We start from the raw sequence: 21,899 nt of genomic DNA, 5'->3' as shown, positions 1-21,899 counted from the left end.
AGAAATCAGAGCCTCCCAGAGGAAACCCGTGAAGACACAGAAAGAACATATAAACAGTGCCAGATGTTTCTCACTTCAAATATCCCACATACACACTCATAGTCCATCTGGTTTTCCCCTCCTTTGTAAACCTTTCTCATCCCCTCTGCTCATCATCCCATCTGATTTCATCTTCCTCCTCTAACCACCATCCCACCACCCCTCTCTTACTGCTATACCCTGACCATCTTTCCACCCAGTCCTGATGTTGGGTCTCAATGAAACACCGACTTCTACCTTTTGCCTCCATAGATGTGGCCCTATCTGCAGAGTTCGTCCAGTGTTTTTCTTAAAATAATGTGTGATTTTTATTTTAAAAGTCATCTGTTCCTCATAGCAATTTTTCTTTTCATTCTAAGGAAAGCAGGAAACTCTAGACTCACCAGTGTTCTCATGTAGTTGATCTTCCAAGAAGTACATTATTCCTCCATTTCCACTTTGGTTTGAAGGCATCGATGCAAGCAGATCTATTACAATTTTAAAATGCTCATATTTATGTAGTGTCTTAGTTATAGAAAGTATTCAATGCAACTAACATACAAAAATACCATGACTTCAAAATTTGTTTACCTTGTCCAGACTGCCTTTGGAAACAGCTTACCAAATTATTCAAGTTCAACGTTAAACTGCAAATTAGTTTTGATTTAGGATATTGTGGATCACAATAGAGCAATAATCCTGTCTTTATTGTTTGAGATTTGAGCCCTTGTTTTGTGAACCACGGTTTTAACCATTATTATAATAGACTGTATTCCAGTTGTAGAGACAGTGCTCCAAAATATTGTTTTGTGGAAACATGAGACAACACAGTAAATGCAGGGAGCCCTGATCAACCCATTTACTGGAGTCTCAGTACATACTCAAAGTCTAAGGAAGGCCTTTTGATGTTATCAACGTGTTTTTAAAAAAACATGGGGTATGGACTAGAATTGTACACATTTATTAAACTATGCTTGGAGCCAGCCTTGCATGATATTAGAATGAGCCAGAGAATTCATTGTTTGCAGGTGGAGTTCAATGAATTAAGAGAAAATCATTTATGCAGAAGATGGTATACAAATATTATACTGTGTGCAGTTTTGGTCACCAATCTGCAGATTGAACAAATGCAGAGAAAATTTACAAAGGTATTGTTAGGACTTGAGCATTGGAGCCAAAAGGAAAGATTGTATAGATTAGGACTTTATACCCTACAACATCGGAGAATGAGGGGAAATCTTAATCAAGGTACAGATAGGGTAAATGTAAGCAGGCCTTTTTCCACCAAATTTGGGTGAGACAAGAAGAAGATGACATGGTTTAAAAGGAACATTACTGGGAACTTTTTTGCTCAGAGGGTGGCGAGAGTGTGGACCGACCTACCAGCTTGATTTTAACATTTAAGAAAGATACGGATAGGTACATGGATGGGAGGGGTATGGAGAGCCAGAAAAAAAGTTTGGCACATACTAGATGGGTCGACGGGCCTGGTACAGTGTTTTATAATTCGGAAAACAAATGTGAACTGCATCAAATGACACTTAAAAGCTACTGTTTGAAATGCATACTTGATTAATTGTTGAATGGAGATGATAGATTTCTCACCAAGTCCCCTATATCGTGAAAGTTGCTGATAAATCTGCTTCATTCTCTCAATGTTAAGCCGACTTGCCTCTGCATGTATCACCATGGGCTTTGGATAATGCTCCCCAATTATGCACTTGGCAGCAATTTGCACAGAGTTTGGAGCATTCCATGGATCATAGATATACTTTGTAGGAAAATATTTAAGAATTGGCAAGTAACGTCTGCAAACACAAAAGTTAAACAGAAATATTAACATCAAGATCATTCCAGCATCATTGCTCCCATTTGTTGGAATGGAGTCCCCCATCTCACATCCATTAACAGAAGCAGCATTACAACTATTTGAAAGCAGCCCTCGTCTATGGCCATTTAACCCAAGATGCCAATAAAGATTTTTGAAAGGTCAAAGGTTTTGTGCAGATTCAATTTCACAATATCAAGATGTTAAAAGCCTTGTGTGACCACAATTCAAAGTTTACCGAAGGGTGAAGAACCAAGTACCTGGATGTCAACATCTGAGGATCTGTCCTGGGGCCTCCACGTCGATGCAATCATAAAGGCGGCTCACCAGTTGCTATACTTCGTGAGGAATTTGAAGAGATTTGGTAGGTCACCAAGGACTTGCAAATTTCCACAGGTGCACTGTGGAGACCATTCAGACTGGTTGTATCACTGTCTGGTATGGGGCCGCCAATGCTCAGGTCAAGAAAAACAAACTAGAGTTGTGAACTTAGCCAGTGCCATCACAGGCATCAGTCTCTGCTCCACCAAGGAAACTCACCACACAGGCTATGCCCTCTTCACACTGTTACCATTGGGAAGGAGGGACAGGAGCCTGAAGCTGAACACCCAGCAGCCCAAGGACAGCTTCTTACCTGCCATCAGATTTCTGATTGGACAATGAACTACAGACCCTACCTCACTTTCTCTCATTTATGTACTCATTTAATTATTTTTAAAAGCAATTTTATATCAATATTTGCACTGTAATGCTGCCGCAAAACGATAAATTTTGTGACACGTACATGACAATAAATTCTGAATGAGCCAAGGCACAAGTTCTAGGGGCTGCGCACAAGCTTCAATTGTATATTTCTTGGGGGAATTCATATAGAACCTCTCAGTTTCAGGACTTTCCAAACAACTGACTAATTGAATGTAATCATAGTTGCAGGAAATGTGGCAACCAAACTGCTCAGAGAAAAATCTCAAATGCAGAGTTTATTAATTACCAGATAACCTACTTGTGATTTTGGTTGAAAGAGAATCTTTGGCCAGAACTTGCAGACTGCCAAGGTCTTCTTGTAATACTGCCATGTGCTCATGTCCACTGAAGGGATATTATTTAACACATCTGAAAGATAACATGACTAATAGTGTGCCACTTCATGAAACCACACAGAGGGACATCAGGTGACTAAATGGTTTAACACACACAAGGAAAAAAATCCAAAAGTCACAAACTCCAGAAAACTCATTTATACATGTTTGTTTCCTCCAGTGTTTCTGGTGTTGGGTGTGAAATGATTAATCACCCCTGCATATTAGTTCACCCAATTAATCACGTACACTTTTGGAGGGTTGGAAGAAATCAGAGCACCTGGTGAAAACCCCCAGAGATCACAGAGAAAGTGTACCAACTCCTTGCTGACGGCACCAGATTCGAACCCTGGTCGCTGGGGCTGCACTAAAAGTAAATGACAGTGTTTTTGCAGCTAATGTAATGGCTGTGCTGGCATGGATCTGGATAAATGTGGTGGGGACAGCACTCTTCTGTGGGGTGGGGTCTGATTGCCCTGGGGGCGGGGGGGGAATGGCCTCATACAGGTTTTGAAGAGCCTGTGAAAGAGAGTAGTGTTTTTATTAAAACATCTTGGTGGGGGGGGGGGGGGAATGCCCAAAATTACAGCAGACTCGGGGGGGTTGTGGACTCCAGGTATCACTGGATCACAGTGGTCGAATGCCCCCTGCTGAGAAGTTTCGGAGATGACCACCAGGGAAGCTGACTACAGCAATGGACCAGTGCGGGGATCAGCAGCCGAAGGACCAGTGCAGGCTGTAGGATGAGGAGATTAGCTTAAGGAAACCAGGTATTAGGACTTGAGGTTGCAGAGGGCAAGAGTCTCTGGAGGAGTTTAGGGCGCAGAAATCTTCCCAATTGTACGGGTACATGACAAGAAAAGAAATCTTGATTCTCTATCAATCTCAACTTTAATACAACATAGTAGAAGCAGATTCCATTGAAACCCATGCCATCCAATTAACCCATCAACCACGTACATTTTTGGAGGGTTGCAGGAAACCAGAACACCTGGTGAAAACCCCCGGAAATCACAGAGAAAGTGTACCAACTCCTTGCTGACGGCACCAAATTTGAACCCTGGTCACTGGGGCTGTAATAGTGTTGCGCCAAAATTTAAAAAAAAACACAATGCTGGAGAAACTCAGCAAGTCAAGGTATGATAAAGGGCTCAAGCTCGAAACGTTGATTATGCATTTTTACCTTTGCTATATAAAGGACACTGTTTGACCTGCTGAGTTCTCCAGCATTGTGTTTTCACTTCAACCACAGTGTCTACAGACTTTACACAGTGCTGCACTATTCAAGTAACTGCTATGCTAATCAGTTAGTTGGACTGAGCAGTTAACCGGTTTTGCTGATCATCTGAGTGGAGCCAAGACTCCTGCAGTTCACTTTCCATCAAAAGGAGTATAGGTCAAATCCACATTCAAAACCAATTTAAACCCAGAGCAGAAGACACTGGGTCTTCACGCTTCATCCCAACGGACAAGGAGACCTGTAAAGCTTTGTTTCCTCAGTACTCCGCTGGAATACCTTTCACTGGCATTCTATCCAGGATGGGCATTTGGACTGCATGCTGCTTGGCAAAAATAAACAAGGCTGACCAACTCTTTCCCTTTAGTGAAGTCATACCATGCTAGTCTCATCAGCAGATGTGGAAGGTATTACAAGCAGCCCCTTATGCACACTGAAGACACCAGATAATTCAAGTATGAAGATGTCATGAAACCTACACTTGAAATTGTCAATTTCATACACTTAAATGGGAAGACCCACTGACCATTCAAAAAGTGATTTGAAGAACTGGAGCTTGAATATAAAACCAGTGATGCATCTTTCTGTGAAGTGTGAAGTGGCTGTCAACCAGCAACGTCTTGCGTAAATTTGTGGATCTGCTAGAGCCCTATTATTATTATTTTTCTCGAAGAAAATATTCAACACTCAACTGGAAAATGAGGAAAGGATGCAAGATCTAATGTTCCCAACTGATATAATGCTTGGCACTCCAAGGGAAGGATGGGACTGTTTCTGATCTTACTCAATTTTCAGCTTTCAGAGTAAAACAAGTTTTCCCCCCAAAGGGACAATGTCAAGAAACTTCAGTCACTTTTGCAATCTCCAAAATCTATGATTTTGAAATAAAAGACCACAAAATGGAAGAATACAAAGATAAATTACAAGGACTGGTTGATAATTTTCTAGCCCTTCTTGTAAACCTATTCATGGTTGATGTGATCAATGACAGTTGTCCAATTCTTGGCCCTTTGGTTACAGATTCACCTGCTATGGAAATGGATCTAATACAATTACAGGAGGTCCTGGGTCTAAATTCCAATCTACATTGAGTTCTGGAAGCAAGTTCCAGAAATAAAACAGCCTGAAACAAAGAAAACTGGTATGCGACTCATTTCAATTTTCAGCTGGGAATCGTTGAACTCTAATGAAATTTGTAAAGTCGAAGTATCATGCAATCATGCCAAATCAACACCTGACAGAGCTAATTCATACAGCCTTGACAACGTCTCAGCCAGATTTTCAACAACTCACAGCCAAGATGGAGACTCAGTCAGGATTTTGAAAATATTTAGTATGCATAGGTATCCTTTTTGTTGATTGATTGAAGCTAATATAAATTAGCAGTTTAAAGATTACATACATGAATACATATTATTACATGTATTTCTTAATATTTACATAAAATCTTTGTAAAAAATGTGCATGGAAGAATAAAACCATCTACGTAATATTTTTTCCATGTCTCGCAGTGTTCAAACATCAGAGGTTTATTGTATGTGGCTCTTACATTAAGCATGTCTGGTTACCTGTGGTCTAAAGGATGATGGTGCTTTACAAGTTGGGATCATAATCTCAACAAGATTTACCTATGCCTCTCAATCTATTAAGTTGCCTCTCCTCCTTTACTCCAAAGAAGAAAGCTCGACCTCTGCTAACATTGTCTCTTACGACACATTTTCCAATACAGGTAGAGTCCTGGTAAATCTCCTCTGCATCCTCTCCACATCCTTCCTGCAAGGAGGTTACCAGAACGGAACACAATATTCTAAGTGTGGTCTCACCAGAGATTGATACAGCTGCAACATCACTTTGCGACTCCTGAACTCAATCCTCCGACTAATGAAGCCCAGCATTAGGTAGGCCTTCTCCACTCTCCATGCAAATCAAAACCAACTGCTTTCCCCTCCCAAGAGGAAACATTAGCTGTGCTTCTTGCATTTTGTGTTTTTGAATTCCAGCACAGATCAAGTTTGACCCTATTAACACAGCCTCCAGTGCCTTTACTCGACCATTCGGGGAAGGAAATTCTTGATCAACGCAGAGTGCAAGTTGAGAATAGCGGTAAATCCGCCACTTAAGCCTGCTCCACGTTCAGCACCTTGACTTTTTTTGTCCAACTACATTTTGATATTCAGCATACATACACCTATAAATTGCCTGGACCTCCACCATCACCAACTTCATACCAGTCAAGAAAAGTGATCCAGAATGGAAATTCTCACCATGTAGAAATGGATGATGAAACGTCAAAAAGTGAGCAGAGATGAATGCAGGCCCACCTTTCACCTCACTAGAAAACTTCAAGACGAGGCCATAGAAGAGGGCAAGACGGTGGAATCGCGTGAAACATGTCTGGTCTGAACAAGAAAGTGGAGGGAATAAAGGAATATCCATCATATGCCATGTAGCAGCATTTCAGTTTAGTTTAGGCATCATGTTTGGTGAAGATCCATGGGCTAAAGGGGCTGTTCCTGTGATGTATCGCCCTAGGTAACATTAGGACAACGGAGAAAGTTTGTTCTGGCCATTCGAAGAAAATATATCCCCAGCTGTTAAAATTGCCTTGAAATTGTACAGCAAGTTTTCTGGAATTTAAAATGACAGATCAAAAAGGAATAATTAAAAGTAAAATATTTAAAAAATTATTTACCATTGAGCAATAATTTTTTTTGATTTTTAAAATTTAGCCATACAGCACAATAACAGGCCCTTCATTCCCACGAGCCCGTGATCCCTAAAACACCAATTAATCTACAATCCCCATATATTTCTGAAGGGTGGGATGACGCTGAAGTACCCAAAGGAAACCCAAACAGACACAGGGAGAATGTACAAACTCTTTATAAACAGTGTTGGATTTGAACCTGGGTCACTGTGATGCAACAAGCAAACACAAAACACGAGAAAAGACTGTACTACAGACTTTAGTCGGCTTAAACTCTGTACGCAGCAGTTGTCATATCTTGATGGCTCTATGTGTGGCCGATTGTCCTCTGCTAGCTCCACGTGTCTGACTGATCCGGGAGGGGCCAGCTGGAGTCTATATGCAGGTCGGTGATTGACAGCCAGCCAGGCAGAGCCAGCCTCCCAGGTGGCCTAACTGCAGGAAGTGGCTTCCCCCTGCAGTAGGCTAGTCAGAGTGCAGCCGGTTGTATTACCAGTCACTGATACTGATAAGATACTATTTATTGCCACTTAAAAATGTCATATTAAACAAAATTACCTTTAGTCTGCCGTAAGGCAGACAAAGATTCACCATTAGCAGTGCCCAGCTCCCCTTACAGTCAGAGAAAGTGAAGCAATGGAGAGTCCCCTCAGTCAATGAGCATCTGTAGATTCCCCTCCAGCACTCCCACAGCCTCTGCAGCCACACAAGACTCCAGTTCAGTTTAAACCATCAGAACCCAAGCTTCAGATGCCCAGCTCCCCTTACAGTCAGAGAAAGTGAAACAATGGAGAGTCCCCTCAGTCACTGAGCATCTGTAGATTCCCCTCCAGCACTCCCACAGCCTCTGCAGCCACACAAGACTCCAGTTCAGTTTAAACCATCAGAACCCAAGCTTCAGATGCCCAGCTCCCCTTACAGTCAGAGAAAGTGAAACAATGGAGAGTCCCCTCAGTCACTGAGCATCTGTAGATTCCCCTCCAGCACTCCCACAGCCTCTGCAGTCACACAAGACTCCAGTTCAGTTTAAACCGTCAGCAACCCAAGCTTCAGATGCCCAGCTCCCCTTACAGTCAGAGAAAGTGAAACAATGGAGAGTCCCCTCAGTCACTGTGCATCTGTAGATTCCCCTCCAGCACTCCCACAGCCTCTGCAGTCACACAAGACTCCAGTTCAGTTTAAACCGTCAGCAACCCAAGCTTCAGATCCAAGCCTCCGACTCGATGAGGCAGCATGCAGCACCCAGGTACCTGATACCTGGTTCTCATGAGCCAGTCTCCAGCCTGCAGCCTGCGTGGGCTCCTCGCTTGCAAGGCGCCAACAGTTCGCGACCTGTGTTGTCCTGATGTTGACTATGGTCCGCCACCATAGTCACCCTCATTGGGATCATCTCCTGTGTTCCTCTTTTTCAGCAGTGGTGGGGGAGGAGTTGTTCTCCAATTATCATGCACCAGATCACTGCTCCCCTGGAGTCTGCAACACCAAGGTCACTGCTGTATACAGACCCCGCAGTCGCAGGGTTTTAAATAAAAAACCATTGGTTCCTTTACCAGGCTGTTTAAAGTCTGAGCAGTCTATAGTCAGACTGTGGTAGGAGCTTTGGGGAGCATTGTGTCTCCACTCCCCTAGGTCCACACCAGTGGCAATGATGCCCTTACAGTAGCTTTAGCAATACTGCTTCTCTTTTTTTTTAAAAAAGGTGTTGTACTAACTGCTATGCAAATCATGCTGCTCATGAACTTATTCTCAAAAGCACAAAATTTAGCTTCTAAGAAGAATATGTGCTCAAGTTTCTCATGGGTCCAATGTTACTCAGATTGGAAAATAATTCAAAACCCCACCATCCTTCACATGTGCTGACATTCTTGGCCATAAATCAAAATACGCTGGGCACATACCTCACATAATCCCCGTTGGGGTCTGTTCTGCGTCCAAAACCAACTGGGCAATAACAATGAAAAAACTGTTGGAAAAAGGAGCTACAGGATAGCCACATCCAGCTACCAGCATTCACACTCCAGTCCGCATCCAAAAGTAGCTCCTCAAACACCTGCAAAGCATTGGGAACAAAAATCAGAAAATTCTGGAAACATCCAGCAGCGAGGAACCTGGCCTCACAAACAGTACAAGCCACAAAAGCACAGAAACAAGCACAGAGGAACTTTAATGGATTTAAGTAATAACAAAATGCTCAAAAAACTCTATGCCTCAGAGACTTGGTCAATTACTTCTCATGAGCCATTAGCGCTTCAAAACCCATAGAACATTGCCTTGTATTTTGAGAGAACAGTTCTCTCTGCTCTCCATCTGTAGAAGAGTTAGCGCTATTGAATTCATGGTTATCATGTGCACAAGGATGGTGAAAAAATGTTAGAGAAGGTGAAGAATAAACAAAAGAGCAATGAGATGGATTTGAGAGATCAGATTATCCTTGGCATACACAAGGTCCATACAAGTATGATAACAATGTCTTTGAATCTTGTGTATGGTGATAAAAATTAGTGAATTACCGCTCTCATATCCCTTTTACACAGACGTTAAAAGACGGAAATTAACTGCCTTTTCACTGCTTCACTTACCTGTGTAAACCCAATGAATGTGGGACAGAGATCATTTTCATCCCTTGTTTTACCACACCAATGCATTTCGCATCGGCTCCTATCTAAAAGGTGCATTGACCCGGCTTTTCATGGTTCAGTGTTAACACCGATTAAGTGGGATTACTGTGTAAAAGGGGTATCGGTGATGGGAGATGCCATTGATTGTGTCATCAAGCTGGCCTTGCTCACCGATAAACTGGTGTTCACTTTGGGTTGTGCCAGGACCACTCCGCCACACACAGCCATGGTCCAAATGGTTAAAGAGCCAATTACCAAAGGGAAGGTGATAGGACTAGCTTTTCACCATGTGACATATCAAGAAACCCCTTTTCATTTACCAGGCAGAGGGAAAATGATCCAGTTATTAGAATCCAGTGAATCATCCCAGCACCAGGGCATCACTGCAATAGTTCCTTTGGACAATTATTTTCAGCTACTTCATGGTGTGTTATCAGGTTTGGTAATGATCACAATGTACAATTCCATTCGTTAATTCTCAGCCAACAAGCTCGTCCTTCTGTTTGCAGGAAGGTCTCCACACCATTCAGATGTGGACCAATAACTAGGAAGCAATATTCATGCTTCAGAAATGCTTGATGATGAACCCCCAATATGCAATGACCCCCAGCATTAGCATTAAAGGAAAAGGGAGAGGAAAAAGTTCCCACTGACCAAATGCCTCAGCTGGGAAAATAAGAATGTTAAAAATAGCATCACCACAAGTCATTTCATATGAAATGACATGCAGGCAGAATGAAAGAAAGATTTTAAAAAGAGGAAAGATGTTTCAGAAAAGGTGACAATAAGATCTTCAGCCTTGCGTTGTTCCTTAAAATGTTGCAACTTCTGTATTTATGCAAAAATAATCACATTGCCATTGCCCATTACATTACATAATTATCAAGAGCATTTATTCCCCAACAGCAATTTTTTTCCCCCATTACTACCTTCATTCCTTCCTCCCAGCTGATCCAGAGATCCCCTCGTGTCAGGAAACACGCCACAGCATGTCTAGCCAAGTGATGGATCCAACCCTCCTGGCGCAGTTGTGTCATAATAGCATCAATCCATGGATAGCCCGTTTTTCCTTCTGCCCACTTAGCAAGCGAGACTGGATTCTTGTCCCAAGGAATTCGCATGCAAATTGGATTTCCCTCCATTCTATCAAAGTTTGGGTTATTTGTTGCTGCCGTGTAGAAAAACTCACGCCATAGAAGCTGGCCATAAAGAGAAAGTGCTGGCGTACCATTCTTCTTCACCTGAAAAACAAACAACCATTCATTTAAAAAAAATTATCAGCATCAACTAAAAATGTATAATTATGCATAATAAGTGGGATCAAAATGGAAAACCTCATCAGGTTAGGCAGCATCTGCGATAGAGATCATGGTTCAGGTTGAAGGTCTTTCATCAGAACCCGGAAGGAGAGAAGGCAAGTTTTAGCAGGCAAGGATGGATAAGATAATGGCAACATTTCTAGATATGCTGAGGTGAGGTTTGTGGTGTGGATAAACTGTTGAAGTGATTGGATGGCAGAGTAAGATTAATAAGAGCAGTTAGAGAGGGGGAAAGCAAAGGAATGCAAAAGGTGTGAAATACATTGAGAGCACTTGCACCCTCAGTAATCCATCAGGCAGATTTTTTTCCTTTGGTCTCTTTATAACCAAGGTTGGTTTCGCATGGGGATTGGCCCTTTACTGCTATGCTGCCTACTATCCACCCAACCGCCCCCCACCAGAATGTTAACAGTAGAGGATGATAATGCTGATGAACGCCAGAGGGAGGGGCCATTCATTCACTTTCATACAGTGCTTAGATAATTTCTTGTCACTTACCACTGAGAAACCCCAAAGGGAAAATCACAGTCCAGCAAAAATTCAGTGTTTGAACAAGCTCTTGGAATCTACGTTTCTGACTGTTAAAAATAAACAAAGCGTTTGATATGTATGGGCACTATATTTTCTTCAGATATTTTATGGCTGGTCTTCTGCATCTCTACCTGTCAGCACCAACCCTTCCTCGGCCCCCTTTTCCACAATGAGATATATGGTAGTCCTTGATTTTATGGAACATTAGAACTTTTGACAATCAAAGAGTACAAATAGAAATGGGAGAAATCACTTCCAGCGTCTGATCAGTCACCAAAAGAAGATACAAAGCAACCAAAAAAGACAGCTTTTGTGGTCTGGAATGGACAGCTTGAAAAGATTGTCAAACAATTCAATTAGAACCATTTAGAAGGGAATTAGATCAATAGTTTGAAGGAGGAAAAGCTGCAGAATTGTTAGATGCTGGGGAGTGGAAATAATCTGAGAGGTCAACATAAGAGTATGCACAGTGGAAGGTTACAAGATGGACAGGATACAGAGTTGGGTAGAAAAGTGGCAGATGGATTTTAAGTGCGAGGTGATGCATTTTGGAAGAACAAACCAGAAGTCTGAGTATAGGGTTAATGGTCAGTTACTTAAGAGTGTAGATGAACAGAGGGACCTTGGGGTACAAATCCACAGATTACTGCACAGGTTGATAGGATAGTTAAGAAGGCCTATGGGATGCATTAATAGTGGGATTGAATTCCGGAGTAGAGAGGTCATGTTGCAACTCTACAAATCTCTGGTAAGAGTACGGTGTTCCATTCTGGTCAACTCATTACAGGAAGGATGTGGAAGCTATGGAGAGGGCGCAGAGGAGATCTACCAGGATGTTGCCTGGATTGGAAAAAAAGTCATGAGGCAAGGTTAGCAGAGCTGGGACTTTTCCCTTTGAAGCATAGAAGGATGAGAGGAGACTTGATAGAGGTCTACAAGATTATGAGAGGATGGACAGCCGGCACCTGCTTCCCAGGGCAAGATCAGCAAACACCAGAGGTGTACACCATGTGTACAAAGCTAAGGGAGGGAAATTTAGGGGAGACATTGTGGGAACGTTTTAAAAATATATAAACCAAGTTGTGGGTGCCTGGTAATGCCTTGCCAGGAATGCTGGTGGAGGCTGAAACATTGGGGGCATTTAAGAGACTCAGACAGACACATGGATGAAAGAAAAATAGAGGGTTATGAGGTAGGGAGGGTCCAGTTTTTTTATTTAAAAGGAAGGAATATATAGTTCAGCACAAGACTGAGGACCAAAAGGCCTGTACTATACTATTCTATGTAATGATATGACATATTAGTAAAGTATTGCATGGCACAAGAAACTAATCTGATAAACTCGGCTATTGTGCTTGCACTTCTACAAAGTTAATCAAAGTACCTGGATTGAATGAAAACTTCTACAATCTTTATAAAGATAATTCTATAGTATTTTCAATTTTCTCAAGTTGCTCGAAGATGAGAATCTCATTGTGCGAGACAAACACCCACACAACTGCATTTCTCAAATAATCTTTCAGTGTGGTTCCTAGATATTCAGAAAAGGATCAACTTGAAGACACTTGTATAGCATGGCCTCAAAATAGGGTGCAAGCGAAACATCCATGTTGCAAATAAACATACTGCAAGACCCATCCTTGACTTGCCTTTTTATACAAATCTGTTAGCTTGAAATAGAAGAGATGGCAGGACAGGCAGCCAAATCGAAGATAAGGACTGAGTCCCGTTGGACTTGCCAGCAGTGAAAAAGCGTTCATTCTGGGCTTCTCAAAGCTTGCTACCCATGCCTGCAAGAGAAAAGGTGGTGAAAATTTTGTCATGTTAAAATTCAAGTATTTATTTTATCAAGTCCCAGCCTCCAGTACCACAACTGAGCACTCACACACAAATTATTCAAACCCAGTCGCCTTGGTACACTTTTAATGTTGTTCACTGTGACAGTTCCAAGACAAGGTCTTTGCCCCCAAGACTGAAAAATTAAGGTAATCATTCAGAAAAAAAAAAATTGCTCGCCTTCCTTTCCAAGTGCCTTTCTAACCGAGTTAGAGCCTCAGTTTCTCCTCCTGGCCATACAGCTGGATTCAAACCTTCTGTGTCAAAACCTGTCAAGACAAATGTCAAGTGGTCAATTAATATTTTAATGATATTAAGAGCTTTATTTTAAGGTTATAGAACCTTGCTTATTATTGGCTTACTCTCACTACCAAAATCTTTCGTTGGCCAAAGTTGCCCAGACAACCACAATTTTTTTCTGTTTCTAGCTTCAACAAAAATTTGAACACATCCCATATTCCCTGATAATAGTATTTAGCGACGCAAAAAACCCAACAGCTCCAAGAATAAAATGCCCCTGATAATAGTATTCAGCGACGCAAAAAAACCAACAGCTCCAAGAATAAAATGCAGAAATAAGAGACCCAATCACACCCTATGGTAGGCAATGACTTACTCAAGATCCAGTAAATGTTAATTTGAATCTCTCAGCAAAAGTTGGATGGAATTAGATTGGCTGTTTGTTTGGCCATCCAATTTCAGTTTCCATTAAAGTAAACCCATACTCATGGAACAACTATTCCATGAACATTACTGGATTAGATTATATGAAACTTAGTTAGGCAAGATTGTTAAAAAGCAAAAATTACTCTCCACTACATAATGCAGATGCTTGTCAGACATACCAAGCTCCTCCAATGACGGAACTCCATATTTTTCATTGTGATCAAGTTGCAATATTGTACACTTTCCAAGACTTTCTTGATCAATAGTTTCCACTGGTGGCTCTGGAGGATCCATCTGACTTATTAGTGTCAGGAATCGCTTATATGTTAATGGTGGTTGTGCATCATTCAACTCAATTATTCTGAAAGAAAAAGATTGCCTAAAAAAGCAAATAAAATTTAAGAGTTTTGGCCTATTTGATTTGCCAGGGTGCAATGTGTCAATCAAGGCAGGTGCCTGGCAGATAGAAACTTTGGGTTATGCATTTCAGCATCAAACTGTTGACATACACGCTCCAGTGGCTATGCTTGACAACAGACTGAAGTTGCCTTTAACATGAGAATAGCAACAATGGTGCCACGACCTGCACGAATACGGTTGGTCTTTTATCGGCCAAATTGAAACATTATAGAATTGGGCTGCAGGGTTACCAATGTTGATTTAAAAAACAAGAAACAGTATATTATAGAGGCCGGCCTTGGCCCCACCAGCAAAGAATTGTACCCATCAAGTTCCAGAGGCTGGGAACATTGCTGAGCGACAAGACAAAGCAGCAGAATTAGGCCATCCAGCCAATTGAGGCTACTCCACCAATCAAATCAGGGCTGCTTTATTTTTCCCCAACAATCTCATTCTCCTGCCTTTGCCCTGTATCCTTTGACACCCCTCACTGATCAAGTTCCCCAGTAAGCAAGAAATCTGCAAATATTGGGGTCCAGTGCAGTAGACAAGAGTGCTAGAGAAACTCAGCAAGTCACACAGTTTTCATAGAAAATACAAGACATTCAATATTTCAAGCCCAAGTCCTTCTTCAGCAGTGCACAAGGAAGTCAATGTTTGAAAAAGGGCTCAGGCCCAAAACATAGACTGTCTTGTGCTTTCTATGGATGCTGCATGGCATCCAGGTAACAGGTCCATGGTAACAGGTCCTTTCGGCTCACAAGCCTGTGCCACTCAATTGACCTATAAACCCAGTACATTTTTGAAGGGTGGGAGGAAACCAGAGCCCCTGGGGAAAACCCATCCAGACATGGGAAGAACATAGACTCCTTATAGGTAGGATGGGTTTTTGAACCCAAGTCTTGATTGCTGGTGTTGTAATAGATTTCTCCAGTACTTTTGTGTACTGCATTAATCAAGAACCCATCAACCTCCACTTTAAGTCTACCCAATGACTTGACCACCACAGTGATCTGTGGCAACAAATTTCACAGTCACCACTCTCTGGTCCTCTTCCATCAGAAACATCTTCTCCACATGCACTCTATCCAGCCCTTTCAGTAGGTTTTAATGAGGTTCACACCCCCCCCCCCGCCATTCCTTCTAAACTACAGCGAGCACAGGCCCAGAGCCATCTAACACCCCTCATATGCCCATCATCTCATCCCTGGGATCATTGTTGTAAACTTTCTCTGGACCCTCTTCAACACCAAGCATGTGGCCCAAGATTTCTCACAATTTTAAATTATATTAGAGGTTGCATTATCTCATTTTGGCAGCATTATCAATTGCCCAACCATCAATTCTTCCTTGCAAATAATATTTCTACAGCTCTCAAGGGGCCAGATATTTTAACATCTAACTTGCTTTTAGGTGCTCAGTTGTTACATAAAACCTTTAACATCCAAGCATTCATTTTGTTTTCATCCATTTATTCTTACTCTGTTCAATTTTAATTTCATAATATCATTTAATCCCCTACATTAGTTCAAATATTTAAATTGTACATACTTATCAAGATCATACAATGTGTGTGAAATCTTGACAATGACCTCCACTCCAGCTTCACTAGCCAGCTTCTTGATAGCTTCATCTCGTTCCTTGCCAAATGGTTCAGAATCATATTCAAATGTTAAACGATTAATATTCCATTCCTATTAGAATACAATTAGAAACAGTAAAAATTAAAATATACATACACTACAGTAACAGGCACTTCAGCCCATGACCCCGTAAATCCCAAATACACCAACTGACCTACAAACAGTATATATTTTTGGAGGGTGGGAAACTACCAGATCACCTGGAGGAAACCCATGCAGTCATGGGGAGAATTTACAAACAGCATAGAATTTGAACCCAGGTCACTGTAATAGCTTTGGGCTACCCTCTACACTATCCATGCTGCTCACAATAATGTAAGTGAATAACTAAAAATAAAAAAAGTTCAAAAATATTTTCAAGAGTTTAACCACCGACTTCCTGAAGTTCACCTTTACTTTTTGAAGATTATTGCCTTATTAAGATTGGCAGTTCAATTCTCGACCTGGTAACCAGAAAAAAAATATTTTAAAAATGGAGCCCATCAGAATTATAAATCCATTCAACATTATTTATATATTTTTTCCACTAGAGCATTTCTTGCTCTATAGTGGCTGAGCCAAGATGAACTAATTCAATTACAACTGTCAGTTATTAACTATAAAATATTAAACTTGGTCAAATTCGTCTCAATGTATCTCAGCATACCTTGAGAGATGCTGGAATAATTTATGCCAAGTGCTAATCAAGTTTTGCTTCTATTGGGAATAAGCCATTTCAGGCAAAGGGTGAAAGACAGGAAGTATAATTTTGGGTACCCCCAGCTTTTTTAAATTAAAAAAAAATTTAATACATCACAATATACGAAATCAATAAAGATATAGACACTGATTCAGTTACTTGTATGTACACAATGACATTTCCTATTTTCTCCCCAGCCTCCCTCCCTCTCCACACCCTAATTAACTAGAGAAAAAGGAAACAGAACAGAAAAAGAAATGAAAACTATTACATGCTTCATTATTTCCATATGTGTAACATGTCTCATTAAGAGTTGGAGGTTTGAAATTAGTGGTCACTAATAAACTTTATATATAGGTCCCAAATTGAGCATAATTGTCTCTTAAATTATAGGTAATCTTTTCTAATGAAATACAGTTGTTCATTTCTATGTACCACCATTGTATTTTCAAAGGTGTTTCCATTTTCCAAGTTATCATTATATATTTTTTCCTGCCACTAATGCAATCATAATAAATCGTTTTTGAGATCTCATTTTAATTGTAACTCTATCCTTTATATTGCTTAACAGAAAGATTTTGAGTCTCTTGTTATTTTATTTTGTAATTCGATTTAATTTTAAATTTAAATCCTCCCATGTCCAAATTGAATGTACTATTGTACCAATTTCTTGTTTACAGCGGAAACACTTATCAGATAGTGACGGATTCCAGTCTTTTAATTTTTGAGGTGTAACATGTACTCTATGGAGCCAGTTATACTGCATCATCCGATACCAAGCATTTATTGTATATTCATGGTATCCACACTTAGTTCCATCCAAGTTTTGTTACTTATTTGAATATTTAAATCTTTTTCCCCAATGTTGTTTGGATCTGTACATTACTTCATCTTTTCCCTTGCTTTCTAATTTGATATAACATATTTGTAATAAATTTTTTAACTATCAAAGTGTCTGAAATTAAATATTCAAAGCAACTAACATCAGAAAACCTTAAATTAGTTCCCAGCTTCTCTTTTAAATGTTTTTAATTAATAATATGAAAATATTAAGCCATGTGATAATTCATATTTATCAAATGTCAGTAAGGTATTGCCCAGAAAGCAGTCTTATTCTTGTAATTCCTTTTCTTGACCATTCCTTTAAAAATACATTATTTATTTTAAAAGGAATTGTTTGATTTTGTTTTATCAAAATCTTTGGCATTTGGCAGTTCAAAAATCAATTGGGCTGCCCAATAGTAATTTTTAAAATTTGGTCATTGCAATCATCCTTATTTATATGTCCATGTTAGCTCATCCAAAGTTATTCTTGGTTTCTTACCTTTCCATAAGAATTTTATTATTATTTTAATCAGTTTTTTTTTAATTCCCTGGATAAGGGAATAGGTAATGTTTGAAATAAGTATTGTAATTGTGGAAATATGTTCATTTTAATGCAGTTTACCCTCCCTATTAGAGTTAGGGGTAAATCCTTCCATTTCTCTAAATCCTCTTGTATTTTTTCATTAATGGTTAATAATTCAACTTAAACAAATGATTTCCTATTCTGATACCGAATGTAATGGCCTGTGATTGCCATTTAAAAGGAGATTCCTTTTTACATTATGTATAATCAGCTGTGTTCATTGGCTCACTTTTATCAGTATTGACTTTATATCCTGATGTCGGCCCATATTCCTTCAATTTGGTATGTAATCTCCTTACTGATTTTTCAGGATGTGCTAAATATACAATGATATCATCTGAAAACAAAGCAATTTAAAATTTTTCATCTTTTATTCCCTTTATCATTGTGTCGGTTCTTATCAATTCTGCCAATGGTTCTATAGCTAAAGCAAAGAGGGAAGGTGAAAGTGGACGTCGCAGTCTAGTTGACCTACTCAATTTAAATAACTTGAAATATATCCATGAGCTAACACTTTTGCCTTGGGACCATTATGTAGAGCCTTGATTCAATCAATACATTTTTTGGGTAATTTAAATTTCTGTAATATTTTAGAGATGAACCTGCAATCAGGCCTATCGAAGGCCTTCTCTGCATCCAGAGCGATTACCACTGTTGATTCTTTGCTTGCTCGTGCTATATGAATCAGATTAATAAACTTACACACATTATCCACTGACCCATTTTAAAAAAAATCCCGTCTGGTCTAACTTCACCAATTCATTAATCTATTTGCTAATAATTTTGCAATTAGATTGTAGTCAGTATTTAATAAGGATATTGGCCTATATGAAGATGGTGACAGGAGGTCTTTTCTGGTTTTTGGCCTTACTGAAATTATTGCCATTTTACAAGATACAGGGTAGATTCTGAGTTTCTTCCACCTGTTTAATTACATCTAAAAAAGGCAGAATTAACAAATTATTGAAAGCTTTGTAAAACTCTATGGGGAATCTATCTTCACCTGGTGCTTTATTATTTGGTAGGGCTGTGTTCTCGCACCAACCCTCTTTTCAATCTTCTTCAGCATGATGCTGAACCAAGCCATGAAAGACCCCAACAATGAAGACGCTGTTTACATCCGGTACCGCACGGATGGCAGTCTCTTCAATCTGAGGCGCCTGCAAGCTCACACCAAGACACAAGAGAAACTTGTCCGTGAACTACTCTTTGCAGATGATGCCGCTTTAGTTGCCCATTCAGAGCCAGCTCTTCAGCGCTTGACGTCCTGCTTTGCGGAAACTGCCAAAATGTTTGGCCTGGAAGTCAGCCTGAAGAAAACTGAGGTCCTCCATCAGCCAGCTCCCCACCATGACTACCAGCCCCCCCACATCTCCATCGGGCACACAAAACTCAAAACGGTCAACCAGTTTACCTATCTCGGCTGCACCATTTCATCAGATGCAAGGATCGACAATGAGATAGACAACAGACTCGCCAAGGCAAATAGCGCCTTTGGAAGACTACACAAAAGAGTCTGGAAAAACAACCAACTGAAAAACCTCACAAAGATAAGCGTATACAGAGCCGTTGTCATACCCACACTCCTGTTCGGCTCCGAATCATGGGTCCTCTACCGGCACCACCTACGGCTCCTAGAACGCTTCCACCAGCGTTGTCTCCGCTCCATCCTCAACATCCATTGGAGCGCTCACACCCCTAACGTCGAGGTACTCGAGATGGCAGAGGTCGACAGCATCGAGTCCACGCTGCTGAAGATCCAGCTGCGCTGGATGGGTCACGTCTCCAGAATGGAGGACCATCGCCTTCCCAAGATCGTATTATATGGCGAGCTCTCCACTGGCCACCGTGACAGAGGTGCACCAAAGAAAAGGTACAAGGACTGCCTAAAGAAATCTCTTGGTGCCTGCCACATTGACCACCGCCAGTGGGCTGATAACGCCTCAAACCGTGCATCTTGGCGCCTCACAGTTTGGCGGGCAGCAGCCTCCTTTGAAGAAGACCGCAGAGCCCACCTCACTGACAAAAGGCAAAGGAGGAAAAACCCAACACCCAACCCCAACCAACCAATTTTCCCTTGCAACCGCTGCAATCGTGTCTGCCTGTCCCGCATCGGACTGGTCAGCCACAAACGAGCCTGCAGCTGACGTGGACTTTTTTACCCCCTCCATAAATCTTCGTCCGCGAAGCCAAGCCAAAGAAGAAGAAGAATTAATGTACCATAGACCTCTGTAGCAGTTGAGGGTATTGATAGTTTGCATTGTTCTTCCAAATCTAATTGATGTAATTCAGTATGCGACAAAAATTCATCTATTTCAGTGTTTTCCCTAGGACTCCAGATTGATACAATTGCTTATAAAATCTCCTAAAATTATCATTAATCTCTTGTGGTTTATATGAAATCTGGTTATTTCCCTTCCTCGTTGATACAATAGTTCTTGTTGCTTGTTCTGTTTTTAGTTGCCCAGCCAAAATTTTGTAAGTTTTCTCTCCTAATTCATATCTTTGTTTTGTTCTCATAATATTTTTTCCACTTGATATGTTTGTAATGTATCATATTTCCATTTTTTCCATCAATTGTCTCCCCCCCCCCCCCACCTCCCTCATATCATCTCATTTCATTAAGTCTTTCTCTAAAATTACTACAATTTTTTCCCCCCCCAAATGTCCTATTCCCTGGGAGTGTTCCTTTTTAAATTTTGGTTGTATAACTAATAATTTGCCCTCTAAAAGCTTTCATCCATCCCATAATATAAATTTATCTGTTACAGAATTAGAATTCACATCAAAGTATATTTTAATTTGTTGCTCTATAAACTCCCAAAAATCTTGTCTGTTTAGCAGCATGGGATTAAGTCTCCATCTATATCCTTTAGGTGGAATATCCTCCAGAGCAATTGATAACAGTAAGGGTGAATGATCCAATAAAAGTCTTGCTTTATATTCAATATTTTGAACTCTCCCTTGGACTTGGGCAGACTATAAAATACATCAATGAGCAAGTCCTATATCTGTTAGAATAATATGAATAATCTTTTTCCTTTGGGTGTTGTTTTCTCGATACATCTATTAGTTTCATATCCTGCATTGAGCTTAATGTGAATTTAGCTGCCTTTTTTTGGGGTATTTTTCCTGGTTTTATCTAATAACAGTCAAAGGTAAAATTAAAATCTCCACCTAATAAAATATGCCCTTTTGTGTTTAAAAATGTCTTGCATACATTTCTGATCATCCTAATTAGGCGCATATATCTTAAATAAGTTCCAAGATTCTGAGTAAATCTGGTATGCTATAACATTACTACCAGCCAGGTCTGTGACGACTTTTTCTTATTTAATAGGAACATTTTTATTAATTAAGATAGCTACACCCCTAGCTTTTGAATTGCAAGATGATACTAATACATGACCTACCCAGTCTCTCTTAAGTTTAAAATGTACTGCCTCTGTTAAGTGTATTTTTTGTACAAATGCTATATCTATTTTTCCTTTTTTTTTTAAAAAAAAAAGTAGGAAACCTATGTTGATGTGTATATACTGTTCTGTGCTGTCCTGTGTATAAGTGGCTGTCCCACCCACTGATGGCTCGATCCTCTGTAACCTGGTCATTAAGGTCAACCTCCATACCCCTTTCCATTCATTCGAGCACATGGAGTTGGACAGCTGAAATCTAATGTGCATTAAAATCTATCGTTCCTCAGTACCCCAATTTGAATCAATGCTCTGATTTTCACCTGTAACAGAATGGAATTTCATTCTGTTTTAGGGATGGAAAAATGTGCTGCAAATTAAATTGATATAGCCCAGTGGGTCTCAACCTTCTGTTTTCCACTCACATACCACTAAGTATTCCCTATGCCATAGGTGCTGTGATTAGAAAGGGATTACTAAAATATGTGAGTGGAAAGAAAAAGTTTGAAAATCACTGTTTT

General features: G+C 40.3%; 1 protein-coding gene across 5 annotated transcripts in view; it reads right to left on the bottom strand.

Annotated features, from left to right (window-relative positions):
* Positions 1-21,899, bottom strand: part of LOC138764859 (cryptochrome-1-like) — a 43,123-nt gene that overhangs the window by 9,220 nt on the left and 12,004 nt on the right. For 4 of the 5 annotated variants that reach the window (XR_011358330.1, XM_069941227.1, XM_069941226.1 and 1 more), the window contains exons 3-10: positions 15,790-15,932; positions 14,019-14,218; positions 13,354-13,442; positions 12,987-13,127; positions 10,417-10,728; positions 8,768-8,919; positions 1,624-1,826; positions 423-506 (exon numbers count right to left, since the gene is read on the bottom strand). Coding sequence is in view for 4 of the 5 variants with exons in the window: in XM_069941227.1 (XP_069797328.1) it covers positions 423-506; positions 1,624-1,826; positions 8,768-8,919; positions 10,417-10,728; positions 12,987-13,127; positions 13,354-13,442; positions 14,019-14,218; positions 15,790-15,932 (1,324 nt within the window). In the remaining variant the exon portion in view is untranslated. The remainder of the gene's footprint in view (positions 1-422; positions 507-1,623; positions 1,827-8,767; positions 8,920-10,416; positions 10,729-12,986; positions 13,128-13,353; positions 13,443-14,018; positions 14,219-15,789; positions 15,933-21,899) is intronic. The other variant, XM_069941228.1, reaches the window with a different exon arrangement.

Source organism: Narcine bancroftii, chromosome 5, assembly GCF_036971445.1.
Source record: "Narcine bancroftii isolate sNarBan1 chromosome 5, sNarBan1.hap1, whole genome shotgun sequence".
Lineage (NCBI taxonomy): Eukaryota > Metazoa > Chordata > Chondrichthyes > Torpediniformes > Narcinidae > Narcine > Narcine bancroftii.
The sequence above is the reverse complement of the archived record's forward strand: the minus strand, read 5'-3'. Positions and strand labels throughout refer to the sequence as shown.